This window comes from Canis lupus, chromosome 28 (assembly GCF_048164855.1).
Source record: "Canis lupus baileyi chromosome 28, mCanLup2.hap1, whole genome shotgun sequence".
Lineage (NCBI taxonomy): Eukaryota > Metazoa > Chordata > Mammalia > Carnivora > Canidae > Canis > Canis lupus.
Window position 1 is genome coordinate 24,417,796 of NC_132865.1, and position 19,033 is coordinate 24,436,828.

The window sequence follows — 19,033 nt, forward strand, 5'->3', positions numbered from 1 at the left end:
TGGGAATAAAAGTTAACAAAGTAAGTATAAGACCCAAATACAGACTTCTTTATGTAACAAAAACATGTTCATATGAGAAAAATTTAATAAATTGGACTTCAACAAAATGCTAATAATTCTGATTTTCTTTTACTATAAGATTTCATTTATTTATTTGACAGACAGAAAGAAAAAACACAAGCAGGGGAAGTGGCCAGCAGAGGAAGAGGGAGAAGCGGGCTCCCCACAGAGCAGGAAACCCAATGTGGGACTTGATCCCAGGACCCTGGGATAATGACGTGAGCTGAAGGCAGACGCTTAACTGACTGAGTCACCCTGGAGCCCAGAATTTTGATTTTCAAAAGATAATATTTTTAAATGAACAAACCATACTGGGAGGAAGTATTCACAAATTATATGTCAGATACAAAAACTGTACCCAAAATAAAGAACATGTACAGCTCAATATAAGATAAACATCTCAATTTAAAAATGGACAAAAGATTTGAATAAGCATTTCACCAACAGGATATATGAATGGCTAATAGGAACATAGAAAGCATGCCTGATATCATTGGTCATGAGAGAAATGCAAATAAAAATCACCTTGAGATAAACTACACATCCACTATCACAGCTGTAATTGCAACTGGTAATTGTTGGCAAAGATATAGAGAAACTGTAATTGTACATTGTGGGTGGATATGGCACAGTCACTTTGGCAGATTATCAATGTTAAACATAAACTTATTATGACCTAGTAATTCCACTCTTAGCATCTATCCAAGAGAATGAAAATATCCAAAGATGTGTACGTGGATGTTCATCTCAGCATCATTTATAAAAGAGCTCAAACTGGACATCTCCTGACTTTTTTATATTAACAAATATCTTTCTCAGAAATGATCTTCAAGGTCCGTCATTAATCATAGTTGCTTGCTGACCCAATGTTCACACACTGGCAAATGGATAGACAAAATATGGTATATCCATACAAGGGAATACTATCCAGTAATAAAAAGGAATGGCATATGGATATATGCTATGATGAGGATGAACCTCAAAACATTTTACTCAGTAAAAGAAGTCGGGCATTGAAGATTATAGTCCATTTATGTGAAATATCCAGAAAAGACAAACCATGGAGATCAAAAGTAAATCACCGATTGCCTAGAGTTCATGGTGCTTGTAGAGATGGTCTGTGAGCAGGAATGAGGGACTATTTGGGGCGCTAGAAACCTTTATAACTGGATAATGGGGATGGCTGCTCCATTTCACAATTTGCTGAATAAATATTGTTGACTTGTATACTTATTGTACAAGTAAGTCCTTACTGGCAATTGAATTGTCCAAATTACTGCCAACATGTGCATTTGTTTATGCTCTCCTGAGAAATTAAATATACATTCTTGCTCTTTCTATGAAAAGTGAATAAGGAATGTATGTAGGAGAAAGGTCAATCTTTACATTTCTTTTCTACGATACTCCTGCTCTGTTTCCTTCCTGTGACTGTTCTACTTACAGTTCTCTTAGCAAAAGTAAATGAAACCCTAGGGAGCTGAGGGATTTAAAAGCAATGATGAACTCGGCATAAATGTCTTCTCTCATTAGGAACCTGTAGTTGTCACAAACAATTCACGATCAATCAGGAGAGGGCATCGTCAGCGTTTTCCCAGCACAAGCTTCTGCCAACTCTCACTTCTTACATTTATCAAAGGACTCTGGTCTCCTAGCCTGGACACATTAAATGCCCATGGGTAGTTGTTACCCATACTGGTGCTGGTCCTTGGCTCCTTAGTGAGCCCATCAACAAATCCTAGCATATGGTAACACTCTTACATATACTTACCAAAAGAAATGTGCGGATTGTTCTTATTTTGTTAAGTTCAAGAAGCAATTTTTGTGCCTTCTCATGGTTACTACAATATTCATCATAGATACGGAACTTGTCTTTCTGTGAATTAGAATAAGGATAAGTTAGGGTCATGTTAGCAGCCATTTTGAAAGATGAACCTGTGTGATGTTTATGAACAAACTTTATTAAGCGTTGACTATGTTTTGGGAGCTTTACTGTATGTATATCAATTTTCTCTGATCCATGAAGAATAGCCTAGGAAAAAAGATTATATTGGCTAATGTCCACTATGAGTATTCAATAATAGGTAAATGAACCAAATGGTAGCAAATTACTGAGAAGAGAGTACTTAGCTTTACTAAAAGGATTCAGATAGAGCTTTTTTTTTTAAGATTTTATTTATTTACTCATGAGAGACACAGAGAGAGAGACAGAGACAGAGACACAGGCAGAGGGAGAAGCAGGCTCCACTGGGACTCGATCCTGGGTCGAGTCAAGCCCCAGGCTGAAGGCGGCGCTAAACTGCTGAGCCATCGGGCTGCCCCAGATAGAGTTTTTTTTTAAAAAAAGGGGTATTTGAGCAAGGTCCAAAGAGATGAATCTATGATTCCCAGGCAGGGAGAGGGAAGAAAGCATTTTGGGGAGAGGGAAAAGCATGTAACAGGTCAAATAGGAATAGAGAGACATGGTACCCTGCAGTTCATTTGCACCAATCTGGACAGTTGTGTTTAAGACAGATACGGACAAACAGCAGAATATTCAGCAATGAATATTCTGAATTCAGAGTATTCTTCAGGTGATGAAGATGGTGGACTGTGGAAACACTACATATGAGAGGTCATTTCAAACAGAAATTATTTGTTAGTATAATAAAGTAAGGAAATGGTAGCTACTTTCAGATAGCTGTCCTAATGTAAAGGATTTACAACTCTATGTAGCTCCAGAACACAGAACTAAGACCACTAGGTAGAAACTGCAAGGGCAATGATGGGCAGAGGTAGGCAGATTCAGGATTAACATAAAATTTTCTAATAGCTAGAGCTATCACAAAAAGTGATCAGGTAGGAACAAAATAAGCGAACTTCGTATTTGCCAAAGAAAGAGTACTTTCAAAAAGAGAATAATGTGATCTCTGAGCATCCTCACATCATTAGATTTGCTCTCATTGGCTATGATTAGTACCTATCAAAGCAGTACCAAGAAGAGAAAGACACAGAAAATATATTGATCAAGTATTAGAACAGAAGTATGTCCTCTGAAATTTCAAAGGCATGCATTTGGAAAGCAACACTGAGTGCTATTTTGTAAAGCCAGGAGAAAATATATTGAATTACTTACTTCAAGAAATGGTATGACCCAGAATGAAACAAACTTCAGAAATAGTTTGGATAAATTCATGGATGACAGATTCATAGTGTGTTACTGAGGAAATGGATGTCAGGGTGCAAGATTCCCATGTGCAGCCCTGGACTGAGAAAGCAAATACTCCAGCTGGCAGATTTGAATTCTTTCATGAAAGGCAACAGTTTGGATTAAGGAGACACAAACATGCATGGTTTCCAATCATGCCCAAGGAAAGCACAGCTTGATCCTCCTATTCCAAGGAGGAATTTTATTTAATAAAATTACCTTTATGAAAATATTCCCTGATTATAAAAAGAACATATGCAAGGTCTACAGACCCAGAAACTATACACAGTTACTTTTATAAAGGCTAAATAGAAATAAAAATAAACAAAAAGTGATTTCTGTGACAAAATACTCTCATGCATTTTTAAATAAAACATTAATTATATAGCATTTTGGTAAAGAAAGGACTTCAGATTGGTAGTCTGAAAATTAGCATCAGTGGAATGGTATAAATAGCAGCACTTTTTTTTTGGATGAATGGCCTTTAGTTCTGAAAACAATTTTCATTTTACAGGTGACTTTTTACTTTATAAATCAATTGCACAAATAATTCCAACTATCATATCCAAAAAGATGGACATGATCACATAAGAGTGACATATCTTTTGAAACAACTGAGCACCAACTGATTATTTTTCTGCATCACTCTGTACAGCTTCTAAGACACCATCCTTAAGAAACATCGGATTCAGGCATATGTGTACCTAGGGTGACCGGGTTTGTTCACCTGCAGGTCTGTCACCAATCAATTAACAAGGGAACATTCTGACTACAAAAGGCTCATCACGCCACATTATAAGAGGAAGGATTTTCTGCCTCAGAAGGGAAATGCTCTATGTTTGAGAGAAACATAAAAATCCATTCATTATGAACAGCCTGAATATTCATTAGAATTCAAAGCTACAGAGGATGCGAAGAACTAACTTGTTGGGAAAAAGAAAAGGCTGTTTATTCTTCGCTGAATAAAATGGATGATGTGAGGCCCTCACCCCTTTTCTGGCTCTCAGTGGAAGATTTCACTGGCCTTAAAAGACCCCAAACTTTCGGTGTCACATTTTACTCCTAATGCTGAATTCCCACCTACTACTATGCCAAAAGCGAAACCTTAAAATCTAGGGGGAAAGAGCTTTTAAAATAAACAGAAATTTATCCTACAAAGTGAAGAAAGCAGGTTCCCACTTCTTGTTGAGCGTTAGGTTCTGGATGTAGGCATTCTTCCACGACTTTTAAAAACTCCTTATGTACTGCAAGGATGTCTTCAATGTTTGAGAACAGCATCTGCAAATAAATGTAAGTGCAACAGTGAAGCAGGTTAGGGGGAAAAAAAAGGTCCAAGAGTACAGTATTCTCTTTCCAAGCTGAACACTTCAGGGCATAGCTATCCTTCCCACCCACCCAGAGGGCCAAGCGCCAATTTTGTCTGGACATCCTCTCCACTCCCACACAACTCTGGGAACCAGGAACCTATTCCTGGCTCGCAGGAAAAGCTTGAGTGACTAAATCCAAGCATGACAGTCCCCACCCAATTAGTGAGAATGGGCCGCAGGTAACATAGTATAGGACGGATCTGCTGGCAGGCTTTGTGGGGCCAGGGCTTCTTTGCTTTTTGGAAGGGCAACCTGGAATGGACAGCCCTCCTCCCCTCTGGAAATGACAGCTGGGACAGCTCCAGGGTCATTTTGCAGCTACAAGAGGAGCCAGCCCAGAGGCAAAGCTGATAACCTGGAGGGTGCAGGGAAGAGTTAGACAGAACCTGGCAATCTTATTGACCTCCCTGAGTTCTGTCTGGAGTACTCAATATGAGAGCTGAAGCATCTTTAAGTCATTTGAATAAGTGACTTCTGCTTGCAACCAAAAGCACAAAACTAAAATACTCCCATGGTAAGGAGAATTTTAAAGTGACTATTTATTTATGAAAAAATAGTCAGAAGGGCCTATAAAATCCTTGGGAATTTTTTTTTTTATTTTTAGTAAAGTAAAATAGCAAATCAGTACCAAAAACTAAGTATCAATGATAATTTATACAACTTGAATAGGTAATAACAGTAGTGCAATTAATTTTCATTTACCTCCTCCCCCTTTACAAAACTCTTAATAACCTTCCTGCCCTGCAGCTTAAAAGGAAATGCTTATACATTTGTTTCTGAGTTGAAGATATTATGCAGGCTTTTTCTGCACCACTGAACCATCTAAATCATTTGTTCTTTGGTGATCAGACAATGGAAGTTGCATTTGTCCACATCTTGCCTCCCTAAGCCAACTCCAGCAATGCTCTTACACACGGTGCTGCTCTCTCCCTCTCACAGGCACTGGGGTTCTCAGTCGTGGGTTTGTTTTTCTTCCTCTGTCCTAAGGCCTTGGCAAAAAAGTTCCCCATCCTCTTAACCCTCTGTTTCATTTCCCAAACCCTCCTTTCCCTTTTTCTCAGTGTCGCCCACACAAGTGACTGGCAGGGAACTTATATTGGAACTGAGGATAAACTAAAGAAGTTAAAGTAACATCCCCCAGATAAAAGTTTAACTAAGGGGAACGCGTGCTTGTGTTGAGCACCAACTGCATCTCCTCACCTTCACTGTTTCTTCTGTTACATTTTTGTCAATTTTTGATGCAGCACACTGGTTCATTCGGTGTAAGAATGCCTGCATGAAACAAAAAAAGAAATATTATGAAGGCAACATTAGGTTAATAAAATAACAGGGTGTTGATGAAAACTAAATTTTTTACAGGAAACCAAAGTTTAAAAAATCCAATAACTGTTGAGAAGAAGAGTTTTGTCGTAAAAGGTGAAACCCTTGTTCACTGTGGTTCCTACCTGGGAATTATATCCTTCATAGTTTTGGGGCAGGACCAAAAGTGATCATGTATATATGAACTGAATTTATTCACCAGGAGGATCTCAAACGTTCTGTGGCAAACACTTGAGTCAAATGTTTCCTAAACTTCTAAGTCTTGTGAAGCACAAAAAGACCAAAATATATTGAAAAATGGGAATTTTTATTTAAAAAAAAATGGCCAGAAATTCCAAAGTGACCCTTTTGGAATTGAGAGAGAGATTGAGTGAAGGAGGTAGGGAGGAAAAGAAAGAGAGAGATAGAGAGTGAAAGAGAGACAGAGAAGGTGACTCTTCAAAGAGCAATGGAAGGATTTCCCTTCCCCTCTTATCTACCCCCTCCCAAGTTTTAGGAAGCCAGATTTTGTATTTCTGGGATCAGGTCAGGGCTCTCCATAGCTCTATGATAGGCAAATAAGTTCCTCAGTATTTCAAAGATCTGCATTCTTCTTAATAAGTTATTAAGCTTGGGCCCATGACTATTACTTTTGCAAAGGAAAAGAAGGGCAAAAAAAGTTATTTATATTAGGTCTTAAAAGAGAAAATTTGGAAGGAAAAGGAGAAGTGATTTTCCATCCAGCAAATCTGGCTTGTGTCTTCAAGACTTTGTTCATTAACTATCTAGTGACCAGGAGAAATCACTGCTTCCCTTGTTTGTCTTAAGAACTTCAGCCACTACCAGCCAAGTTGGGGTGTGATTACAGTCTACCAATCCCCAGGGCACATAGCAGCTCCAAGGAATCTCTGGAAACTATATCAAACAAATGAAGTTTAAAGTAAGAATCTCATTTTTGACACGCTATATTTACAAAGATTTAAGAAATTAAGAAAACCCAGTATGCTTCATAACACTCCAAGGTTATCACCCTCAAGGACATTGATAGTAAGACTATAAAGTGGCACAGGGGCATCTCGGTGGCTCAGTTGGTTAAGCATCTGACTCTTGATTTCAGCTGAGGTCATGATCTCAGGATTGTGAGACTGAATCCCACATCAGGCTCCGTGTTGATTCTGGAGCCTACTTAAGACTCTCTCTTTCCCTCTCTCTCTCTGCACATCCCCCTCTAAAAAAGAGTATAAATGGCAAAACATTTCTGAGGTACAACTTGACAATATATCTCAATTTTTTAAATGAGTATTCCCTTTAACACAGCAATTCTATCTCTAGGAATTTATCCTAAGAAAACATTCAGGCAAGGGGTTACAGTATATTGACTACAAAAATGGAAACACTGGAAACAACCTCAATGCCCAATAATAATGTAATCAAATATATTATGGTACATGCAAATTATAAAATACATGCAGAGCTATAATCATAAATGGAACATGATATAAACAAGTGTATATAAGACAGATGTCTATAAAATATTGTTTGCTGAAAAAATTTACTAAGCAATTTTTTTGATAGGTACACATATAGGTACACACATATACATATTACATATTAGTATGTACACATAAATATAAATGCATAATAGTAGTATTCATTCAAACTAAGAAAAAATATGCAGCATATATCAAAATACAACAGTAGTTAAAGGTGATCTTTATACACTTTCTTATGCTCAGAATATTTGGCTGTAAGCATACTGTAATGTTGATAAAAAGAAAACAAAAACTATTTAAAAGAAACAAAATAGGGATGCCTGGGTGACTCAATGGTTGAGCATCTGTCTTTGGCTCAAGTCGTGATCCTAGGGACCTAGGATCAAGTTGCGCATCAGGGTCCCCACAGAGAGCTTGCTTCTCCCTCTGCCTAAGTCTCTGCCTCTCTCTGCCTGTGTCTGTCATGAATAAATAAATAAAATCTTAATTTAAAAAAAGAAGCAAAATAAGTGAGCCATAGGATCTCATTCCTGGCATTAGCTTCAGACACATCTCTATTCTTGATTCGATCAGTTCATGTTTCAGAGTCTATAACTACAAAGCCATATTAGTACGAACAGCCTCAACAGAATGAAATAATTCAACTGAATTAAATAAACTGAATAAGAAAGTACTGGATGTCACTTTTTTTTTTTTTTACTGGGAACATGTGATATAATTTTTGAACTATTATCTAGAGTTAGGTGTAATTGCTAATGAAAAGAGATTTTGAATTTTCTGACTTTGCCCATTTTAATTAGTATTAGTTTAATTTTTAATTTATTTTTGGTTTTATTGAATATTTTCCATAGACTCATACCAAAAATGCTCCTTTAGTTCTTTCCATTTAGTCTTAAAATGACATGATGGTGCTGTCGCCTAGTTTACATTTCATGTTGACCACACAGTAAACAGGTAACCTCTCGTGCAAGCAAAGCTGAAAGTTCACCTCTACATTTATAAACCTTTTCTTCATAAATTGAACTCAGTCACATTCTGAAGTCCATAAATTAAAGTTGGGAGGCAGCACAAATGAATCAAAATATGAGTTAGAAGGGGATATACAAACTAAGAAAGTAAACTATATCGTTATCTGACTTTTTATCTTCTTTGCCTCCGTGACAACATGGGACTTTTTGTTTAACTGTATATGAAAGAAAACATGGAACTTGTTAGCATTTCTGATCAAACATGTATCTTCCTAAGAGCTTCACTTTATATACAGTTAAAGCAGAGTTCAGATTGTTTACCTAGAGTACAAAATCATGAAAACTGACATTTTTTACAAAATGTGAAAGTCTTCCTTCTTTAAGATAAAGAAAAATTACGTTTTCAGAATCCTCTTTTAACAACCAGAATCTACAAAGTCCTTTCAGACTTTGTAATTGGAGCATTAAATTTTTCTCTGATCAGTCAAAGAAGCATTAATACACTAACTACGAAAATACATGAGGGATTTAATATGCTGTTTTATCTCTGCATTCATTCATTCCCTTTGGTCCAGAATTTCATCAGAATTAGATCATCTTCACTTTGATACAAATACACTGAAAATAAGTACTGGAAAAAGCTTGTAATGCCAGTGGCTCTCAAACTTTTTATTGTGTGCAAGACTCAGAGAGTTTCTTCTAAATACAGATTCCTCTATCCCCAGAAGGTTCAGTTCAGTAGACGGGTTGAGGATCCAGAAATCTGCATTTTGAGTAAGTTCCCTAGATGATTCTGTTACAGTTGGTCCAGAGATCACATCTGATGAACATTTCTTTAAGTTTATTCTTCCAAAGACTAAAGAAACAGACTTTGAGGAAGCAAGTAAATGACTCTCAACAAAGAGAATGGGTTCAGTTACTTCAACTTGACTTTCAAACCCTATTGTCCACTCCCTCTAGGCCCAATACCCTCTGGCTCTGCTACTTGGCGTTCCTGATATCCCCACCAGAGGAACTTCCCTCCAACCATGAAAATCAAATCTGGGCTGCATAAGTGGGGCATAATAATCTCTGAAGGATAGAGAGATGCAGAGACTAGTGAGATAAGACAAAGTTCCACTTGGAGGAAGTGAGACTCCCAGGTGCCCCTCCTTGTACCTTCCAGTTTGCAGGTATGTTAGCATGTACTCGGTTTGTCAGCATTCCCCTAACAATGATTATACAACACATTCCTAAATATCTCTCTAGTCAGGGGCTTCTTTTTTCCTACAGAGAGCAGAACTCTTCATCTTCATTTCAATTTGCTCCATATTGTTTTCTTCCTGTCATGTATTTGGTATAATAGGATAAATGCCATACATTAATCAAAGTTTAAGAAAGCTAAAAATGTCACAAATTTGCAACCAAAAAGTAATAGAAGGAAAAAACTCATTAAGATATAAGGGGGAGAAGATAGCACTCTCCTTCCTCCATGTCTGCCTATCTGGACCATTGCATGCTTCAAAGGTAAGGCAAAGTCCATGATGAGTTTTATTCTCAGAATGCACCCATTTATTTTAAAATTTGGATGTACCAATTAATCTCCTTCAACTTATTTTTTGTCCTCCCCATTCTTTCCATTGGTCAGGCACACACAGTAAGTAGATCACTCAAAAGTCACACAGATATGTTCATTGCTATAACGTTTTCAGATGATTGTGGATATTCTTCTTTAATACAACACCAAAACTCAGTAAGTGGTAGTTTCTTAAAGGTTAGTCATGAATTTTAATCCAAAATCAACTATATCAGGGATCCCTGGGTGGCGCAGCGGTTTAGCGCCTGCCTTTGGCCCAGGGCGCGATCCTGGAGACCCGGGATCGAATCCCACGTTGGGCTCCCGGTGCATGGAGCCTGCTTCTCCCTCTGCCTATGTCTCTGCCTCTCTCTCTCTTTCTCTCTGTGACTATCATAAATAAATTAAAAAAAATTTAAAAAAAAATCAACTATATCAGTGAACTTTTCATACTCTATTACATTAAAACCAATTGATCTATCTTATAATTTGAAGGGATCTATTACCTATGCTTGATGCTAGAAATTTCTTTAACAATGATTCACTGGGAGTTATACATATCTTCAATATATTAACACATTTTGTTATTTAATATCAAAGAAAAACCACATCACTTAGTTAATAACAATATCCAACTCAAGAGAAAAGTCTTTAAGGGGCAGCCCAGGTGGCTCAGAGGTTTAGTGCCACCTTCAGTCCAGGACGTGATCCCAGAGACCTGGGATCGAGTCCCACATCAGGCTCCCTGCATGGAGCCTGCTTCTCCTTCTGCCTGTGTCTCTGCCTCTCTGTTCTGTGTGTCTCTATGAATAAATAAATAAAATCTTTAAGTATCAAACTCATTGTATAGAGCTAATAGAAATAAATTTTTCAAAATCCTAAATTCACTTGCAAACTTGAATTTATCATCATCAACAAATGCTATCAGTTGTTTTCTTTGAAGTGACAGGTTTACCTCATTCTTTTTTGAAAAAACTATCTGCCAAATACTCAAATGCCCTGAAACTGAACTATAGTTTACCTCACAGTTGTTATTTCAAAAAAATATAAGATTCCATAGCAACTCAATCACAAATTCTAACCCTGGAGACAATCATAATATTTGAGTACACAGCAGAAGTACCTAGATATATTTCCCATTTCATTACACAGAATATTAAAAAGGCATGTGCTCAAGAGTCATGACTTATTAAAATTATCAATTTTTACAGTTTTAAGTGAAATTTGCATCCACTTGCCATTCTCCCATGAGTGAGGACAGGGAATTATATAGTGACTACTCCTACAGTTTGATGCCACTGCCCTGATTTACACTAAAACAACAGCAGTTTTATACACTACTGATTTTCCCCCAATAGTGCAGGCAACAATATAGTGGAGGGGGAAAAAAAAAGCAAATAAGTCTCAGTGTTACCACAAAAATAGTTTTAACCTTACATATTCCCTGAAAGGATTTTATAAAACCCCAAAAAACAGCAAAGCACATGTTGAGAACCACTGTTTTAGGTGAATAAAATATATCAATAAATGAAATAGTGAGGAATTTCTGTTTATATTTTACTGGGGGGAGATGGACAATTTGCAATAAACAAACATATTTGGCATATTAGAAGCTAGGTGCTAAAACTGAGCAATGAATTTACTGTAATAATAAAAACATATCTACGCACACTTGAAAAAACATATAATAATTATTAAATTTTACCAAACATTTAAGAAATAAATGATACCAAATCTCTATAATCACTTTCAGAAGATAGGAGTAGAGGAAATACTTCCTAACTTGTTCTATGAGGTCAGCATTACCCTACTACCAAAACCAAAGACTTCACAAGAAAATTACAGGCCAATATCTCTTATAAATATAGATGCAAAAGTTCTAAGCAAAATGTTAGCAAATAAAAGTCAAAAATGTATAAAACAATTGTATGCCACAACCAAGGGGAATTTGTTCCAGGTAGGCAAAGCTGGTTAACATTCTAAAATCAATTAATGAAATCCATCACATTGCCTGTATGAAAAGAAAAATCATATGATCTGACCAACAGATGCAAAACAAAAGCATTTGACATATCCAACACCCACTCATGATAAATACTCAGTAAACTAAGAATACAGAGGAATGTCCTCAACATTATTTTTTTTAAAATCCTTTAAAAAAACCTACAGCTGAGACACCTGGGTGGCTCAGCAGTTAAGTGTCTCTGCCTTTGGCTCAGGGCATGATCCTGGAGTTCTGGAATTGAGTCCCACATGGGCTCCCTGCATGGAGCCTGCCTTTCCCTCTGCCTATGTCTCTGCCTCTCTCTTTCTGTGTCTCTCATGAATAAATAAATAAAATATTTTTTTAAAAACCCTACAGCTAACATCATATATAATGATGAGAAACTAGAGGCTTTCCCATTATAATTAGGACCAAGGCAAGAATGTCTCCTGTCACCACTCCTTTTTAGCATTGTCCTGTATTTCGTAACTAATACGGTAAGATAAAATGTGAAATAAAAGGTATATAGGTTGGAAAGGAAAAGTAAAACTGTCTTTGTTCACAAATGATATCTTTGTGAAAAGTCCAAAAGAATTGACCAAAAAAACTCCTGGAACTTATAAGCTGTTATAGCAAGGTTGCAGGATACAAGGTTAATATACAAAAGTCAATCACTTTCCTCTGCACCAGCAAAGAACAAATGGAACTTTAAATTAAAAGCACAGTACCATTTACATTAGCACCTTCAAAAATGAAATACTTAGGTATATATCTAACAAAATTTGTACAACATGAGGAGAACTATAGAACTCTGATAAAAAATATCAAAAGAAAGACTAAATGAAAAGATAGTCCACATTCATAGATAGGAAGACTTAATAATGTCAAGATGCTAGTTCTTCTCAACCTGATCTGTAGATTTAACATGATTCTAATCAAAATTCCAGCAAGTTATTTTGTGGATATCAACAAAATGATTAAAAGTTTATATGGAGAGACTCAGAATTGCCAAAACAATATTAAAGAACAAGAGCAAAGTCAGAGGACTGACACTTCCTAAATTCAAGCCTTATTATAAAGCTACAGTAAACAGTATGGATTTGGTTGAAGAAAAGGAAAATAGATAAATGGACTACAACAGAGAGCCCCATAACAGACTCACACAAATATAGTCAACTAATCTTTGACAAAGGAGCAAAGGCTATCCAATGGAGAAATGACTATCTTTTAACAAATGATGCTGGAACAACTGAACATCCATATATGAAAAGACAAAAAAAGAATCTAGACACAGACCTTCAGAAGAATTACACATTACCTCAAAGCTCCTAGAATTAACATAGGAGAAAATTTCTAGATGAACCTGAGTATAGTGATGTCTTTTATAGACAGAACACCAAAGGCATGATCCATAAAAGAAAATATTGATAAGCCAGATATCATTAAAATTAAAAACTTCTCCATGTATGACGAGAAAATGAGAAGACAAGCCACAAACTGAGAGAAAATATTTCCTTAAGAAATATATGACATTTCTTAATGGTCGAGCATCTGCCTTTGGCTCAGGTCATGATCCTGAGGTCCTGGGATTGAGTCCTGCATCAGGCTCCCTGCGGGGAGCCTGCTTCTCCCTCTGCCTAGGTCTCCACCTCTCTCTGTGTGTCTCTGATGAATAAATAGATAAAATCTTTTAAAAAAATTTTTAAAAAGAAATATATGACATGTATGATAAAGAACTACTATACAAAATGTACAAAGAACTTGCAAAGCTCAACAATAAGAATGTCAACAACCAAATCAAAAATTGGGCAGAACTGAACAGACACTTCACCAAAGAAGACGTACTGATAATATAAATAAGTAAACATATAAAAAGATGCTCAAATCTTAGGTCATGAGGCAACTGCAAATTCAAACAACAATGAGATACTACATACCAATCAGAAAGGACAAAATCCAAAATACTGACAGTGCCAAAGGCTGGTAAGGATGTGGAATAATCAGGAACTCTCATTCATTATCTTGTGGGAATGCAAAATGATACAGCCATTTTGGAAAACAATCTGGCGTATTCTTACCATAAATGTTCTTACCGTACAATTCAGCAATCGTGTTCTTTAGAAGTTACCTAAATGAGTTGAAAATTTATCCACAACAAAAACTGCACCTGGATGTTCACAGCAGCTGTATTCATAATTGACAAAAGTTGGAAACAAACAAGATGTTCTTCAGTATGAATGGATAAATACATCCAGACAATGGAATATATTCATCCTAAAAAGAAATGAGCATGATCTGGCTCCTCCCTCTTCTCATACTCTGTTTCATCCCAGCTTCCCCATTCTGGACCACTGCCCAACCAAATCACCTTCCCGCTCTTCCCCAACAAGCCATGCATACTTCCACCTTAGCATCTTTTCACAACCTGCTTCCTCTGCTTACAACACTCTTCATCTGGCTGCCTCCTGCTGTCACTCAGTTCTCAGCTCAGGTCTCTCATGGCCATCCAGTCTGATGTGTTTCCTTTCCCAAGCCCCTCACGCCCTATCTACCCCATTACTTTATTTATGTTATGGCACTATCTGCTCCTCCACGTCCCATTTTATATATTTGTTTATTTACTAGTCTCCCACACTGGTACTAGAGCTCTTTGAAGCCAGTCTGCCTGCTTTGCTCACTCCGGTTTCCCCAATATCTCCAACAATGCCTGGCACTTGGTAAGGTCTCAACAAACTTTAGTGGTATAAGTAAAGAACTGTTCCTTCACTAGAGGGCTTTGGTTTCCAAAGACCACCAGACAGTGTAGTATCAATTCCCCTAGTGTGTTATCTTCACAAATATTCATCAGCAACTTGGAATATAGGAATATCATATAATCTTTTCCTTTTTGATCACCATACACCAGGGTTTCTCAACATTAACAGTCTTGACATTTGTGCCAGAAAAATCTTGGTTGTAGGGTCTGTCCTGTATATATAGGATGTTTAAGAGTTCCATTGCCAGCTCTGACCACTTACTAATAGCCACTATCATCCCCAGTTGCAACAACCAAAAATGTCTCTATACATTGCCACAAGCCTACTCTGCACCCCCACAGTAGTATAGTGGAGCACCACTGGCATATACTATCCCAGAACAACTGTAGCAGTGTTAAGTAAATTCACAAATTTGAGGCTAAAAGCTTTTACATTATCAGTCTCTCTGGGCTACATTATAAAAATCAGCATTTTTTTTTGTCTTCCTGAGCTTCAGCAAAGTCCCATATTTCTCCATGTGTCTCCTTATTTCTGTAATTTTGTTAGATTATAAGTAAAAAGTCCAACGTATTTTATAAAAAATTATAACTAGGGAGAATTTATGTTTAAATTTCTTTTCAAAAACTAAGTAGATTTAAAAAAAGAAAAACTAAGTAGATTTTTAAAAGCTCCCTCTGTCATGTATTTTCCACTCAGACATGATTAACAACAATTATAAAATACTGTAAGTTTGCATATCTGCTCCCCATCAGACTGTACACCCCTACAGAAAATGTATGGACAGTATGTTTTCATCTTTGAAACAGATATTGCTTGTCCCTAGACTGCCATGACAACATTCCATCCATACAAGACTCTAAAAAGTGATAGAATAATAAATCATTAGTCAGTGGTTCAATAGCATTGAAGACTCACCCTCATGGGCATCTATCACTTTACAAACCATCAAAGGAAAATATATGCCACCCTGGATTACTCAGATAGATGCCTAAAGAGACCATAGTGATACCAAACAGTATGCCAATATTCCCAGCAAAAACCCTTGGATTGCTGATGTTTTTGCATGATTCAGAACCAAAAGGATTTATTGTGTCATATTTTTGAAAGCCTTTTAATATCTGCTCAATTTCCCACCAGAAGGTTTAATTCTTTTTCAGAACAGCTATTAATTCAAAATTAACAGCACCAACATCTAGGTGAAGATAATTTTTCACCATACATCCATATTTTTTAAACTTCCTTGACCGAAACTTACCAGGATTTGAGGATAATTAAAATATTATTTAGTGCCTTCTGTTTGACCTCAATATGCCAAAAGGCAGCATGACAGAACTGTGCTCTTCAGGAGTTTTCAGGGGAAAGAATTCATACTGAGTCAGCATGTGTGACTCTAACTACACACAAAGCACAAAATTTTAGACAGTTATAGTTAGGTGGCTGAAAGTCACTCGTGGAAATGTACAGAAGACGATGAAGAAACTGAATCATTCTCAACAGAATCATGATTATGCATTAAAAGTATTAAAAGGAAAGTAAAAATCAGAAAATTTATTAGGATGATTTCAATAAAAGATCATAATAAAAGTAAGGTTTTTTGAAGTATTTTTGGTCAATTTTTAAAGTTTTTGTTATTTTGTTAAGTTTTTGTGATTTTAATTCCTACCATTTCATCCTCACCACTCAGCCCATAAAAATAGGTTTATAGTAGCTTTCTTGGATATTTAACTTCTGTTGACTTAAGGCAACAAGTTAAGTCTAAAGCAGAGATCAGAAGCAATAGAGGTATTTTTTTAACATAGCACAATTGGTTAAAACATTGTTTCAACTGCTACCATTTAAGGAAATTAGAACATTTACATAAAAGTCAATAATAATAATCCCTCTTCAAACACTAGGGGAAAAAAAATCAACCCAGGTTCCACATTCCTCAATGGTAGTAACAGGCTGGAACAAAAGCAACCACATGTTCCCTTCATTTGCTACAGTCATCACTACTCCCTGCTACCCCCCCACCCCATTCTTACCAAAACTAAATGTTAATTGATTCTTATTCTCACATTAATACTGTTATCTAATTTACGCAAAATTCATTTTACTCATTTTTGTGACTTAGAAATCTTTGTAGCCATTTGAACTTTCAGCGTATAATCTTGAGGTTTTGCCAAGGACCTTTTGGCTTTTATAAATCTTTAATACTGATCATTCCAGAGTTCTAAGTTTTATTTGATTTTATTCTCAAAGTTTATTTATTTTTTGTTATCTCTACACCCAACATGGTGCTCAAACTTACAACCCCAAGATCGAGTCTCATGCTCTTCCGACTAAGCCAGCAAGACGTCGCCACAGTTTCAAGTTTTAGAATTGCATTTGGTCTTACAGTGTTGGAGTGAAAAAGTACTCTCAAGATGAGAGGAGAAAAAGCTTACATGAAAAACACTAAGAAAACTGATGCCTATTTACTTAACACCTCATTTCCCAAGTAATTCACAATTACAGTAGATGTTAATTCTGATGTAATACAATTAGTTTTCTCAAAGACCGAAAAAACTCTATGTCCTTTATTTTTAAACTATTAAATATTTTTTAATAAAGTGAATTTTTGGCAATAAATTTTACTTGGCTTATATATTCCAAGTATCATTTGATTCATGATGATCTGGTGTTCCTTGTATTGTTTTGGGTGATTGATGTCTCTTTCCAGGATGGCCAGGGATAAACTAAACTTTAGGGAAAAACAAGTAAATAAATAATATTAAGAAGTGCCCAATCCAATAAAAAAAAAAAAGATTAAGAAGTGCCCAATCCAATTAAAAAATACAAAAAATTAAAAATTAAAAAATTAAATAAATAAAAATAAAAAAGAAGAAGTGCCCTCAAAATTAATCCTTCCCAACACAACTTTAAACACCTTCCTTCACACCGATGCAGACACAGGATGACTTGTAGGCATGGAGTGCAGCCGAAGCTCTGAGCCTGTTTCTTCACACACTAAATTAGGTTAAAAATAATAGTACCTTGGGACGCTTGTGGGGTTCAGTAGGTTGAGCCTCTGACTCTTGGTTTTGGCTCAAGTCATGATCTCAGGGTCCTGAGAGAAGTCCTGCATCTGGCTCCGTGCTCAGCAAAGAGCTTGCTTCAGGCTCTCTCTCTCCTTCTGCCCCTCTTCCCCTGCCCCCAACATGAGCAAGTGTGTGCTTGCTTTCTCTCTCTCTCTCAAATAAATAAATAATTAAAAAAAAATAACAGTACTTATCTCACAGAGAGGTGAAGAGAATTCATAAAGTTCATTTTTGTTGGCACTTTGCACAGTGCCAGTGCATAATCAGGACCAAATAAATGTTAACTGGTATTTCTACAACTGCTACAACCAACTGCTATTATATCTACTGTGGTTTTAATTATTCCTAACATTAGAGAGAGCAGAACTTAAAGGTGAGCACTCTGCCTCCCCCTCTCTGCTCCTCTCTTAACAATAAATCAATCCAACTAAAGTTTTAACTTCAGGAGAATTCCTTGGATTCAAAACAAACAATTCAGGCATTTGTTGGAGTCGGTGGGGTAGAAATCTATTTATTAAAATATATGTATAATCCATATTGTCATATTGTATTGGATCTTTTCTGCTCAGAGTTCCAGGTTTGCCCTCAAATGTGGTTCATGTCAATCTCTCTAGTCATATTATTTAAACATTCCAGAAATTTAAAAATTCACAAATAGTAAAAGGTAGAAAAAAAATTAATTCAAGATCAAACTGTAAGGTGTTTACAGAGATTGCAGCCCATAATCCTTGAGAGGACTTAGAGCATGAGGTTATTAATAAAAATTGAACAATGTACATGGAGTATGGCCAGACTATGGCTTTGATTTCAATGAACTGCTACATGATCTTGGTATGGACAAAAATCACACCAGCTGATGAAATAGAATGATAAGCTAATTTGAAAAAAGTTCTACAGAAAGTCCAGGTACAGAAAAGAAGACTAATATTCTTGAAGTTTCCTTAGCTCTTCTGAATGCTAACAACTCTTTGCAGCACCAAAAGTACCATTAAACAAAGATAATGTATTAGGTTGGGTTGCAAAATAAAAATTAAAATCTATTCCATTATATATTACAAGTCATAACATTTATAAAAGAGCTTAAAGTCAGATGAAAATAATGAACCTTTCATTATGTTCTGAATTATAACAACAAAAAAAAGACATTTCAAACATCCCAGAATTTTTGATGGCATTTCAAATAAAAGCATGTTTCCGGCTGTCAGTTGGTGATCAATATGGGATAAAATGAATTTGTAAGGCCAGTTTATAAGCTTACATGAACATACTTGTGAAAATTTTTCTCAATGTCTGCTAAATTAACTTATT

The 19,033-nt window shown here is 36.2% G+C and overlaps 1 protein-coding gene across 1 annotated transcript in view; it reads right to left on the reverse strand.

Annotated features, from left to right (window-relative positions):
* PREX2 (phosphatidylinositol-3,4,5-trisphosphate dependent Rac exchange factor 2) overlaps positions 1–19,033 on the reverse strand; it is a 283,911-nt gene that overhangs the window by 206,574 nt on the left and 58,304 nt on the right. The window contains exons 2-4 of the mRNA XM_072804340.1: positions 5,812–5,883; positions 4,400–4,522; positions 1,829–1,933 (exon numbers count right to left, since the gene is read on the reverse strand). Of these exons, the coding sequence (XP_072660441.1) occupies positions 1,829–1,933; positions 4,400–4,522; positions 5,812–5,883 (300 nt within the window). The remainder of the gene's footprint in view (positions 1–1,828; positions 1,934–4,399; positions 4,523–5,811; positions 5,884–19,033) is intronic.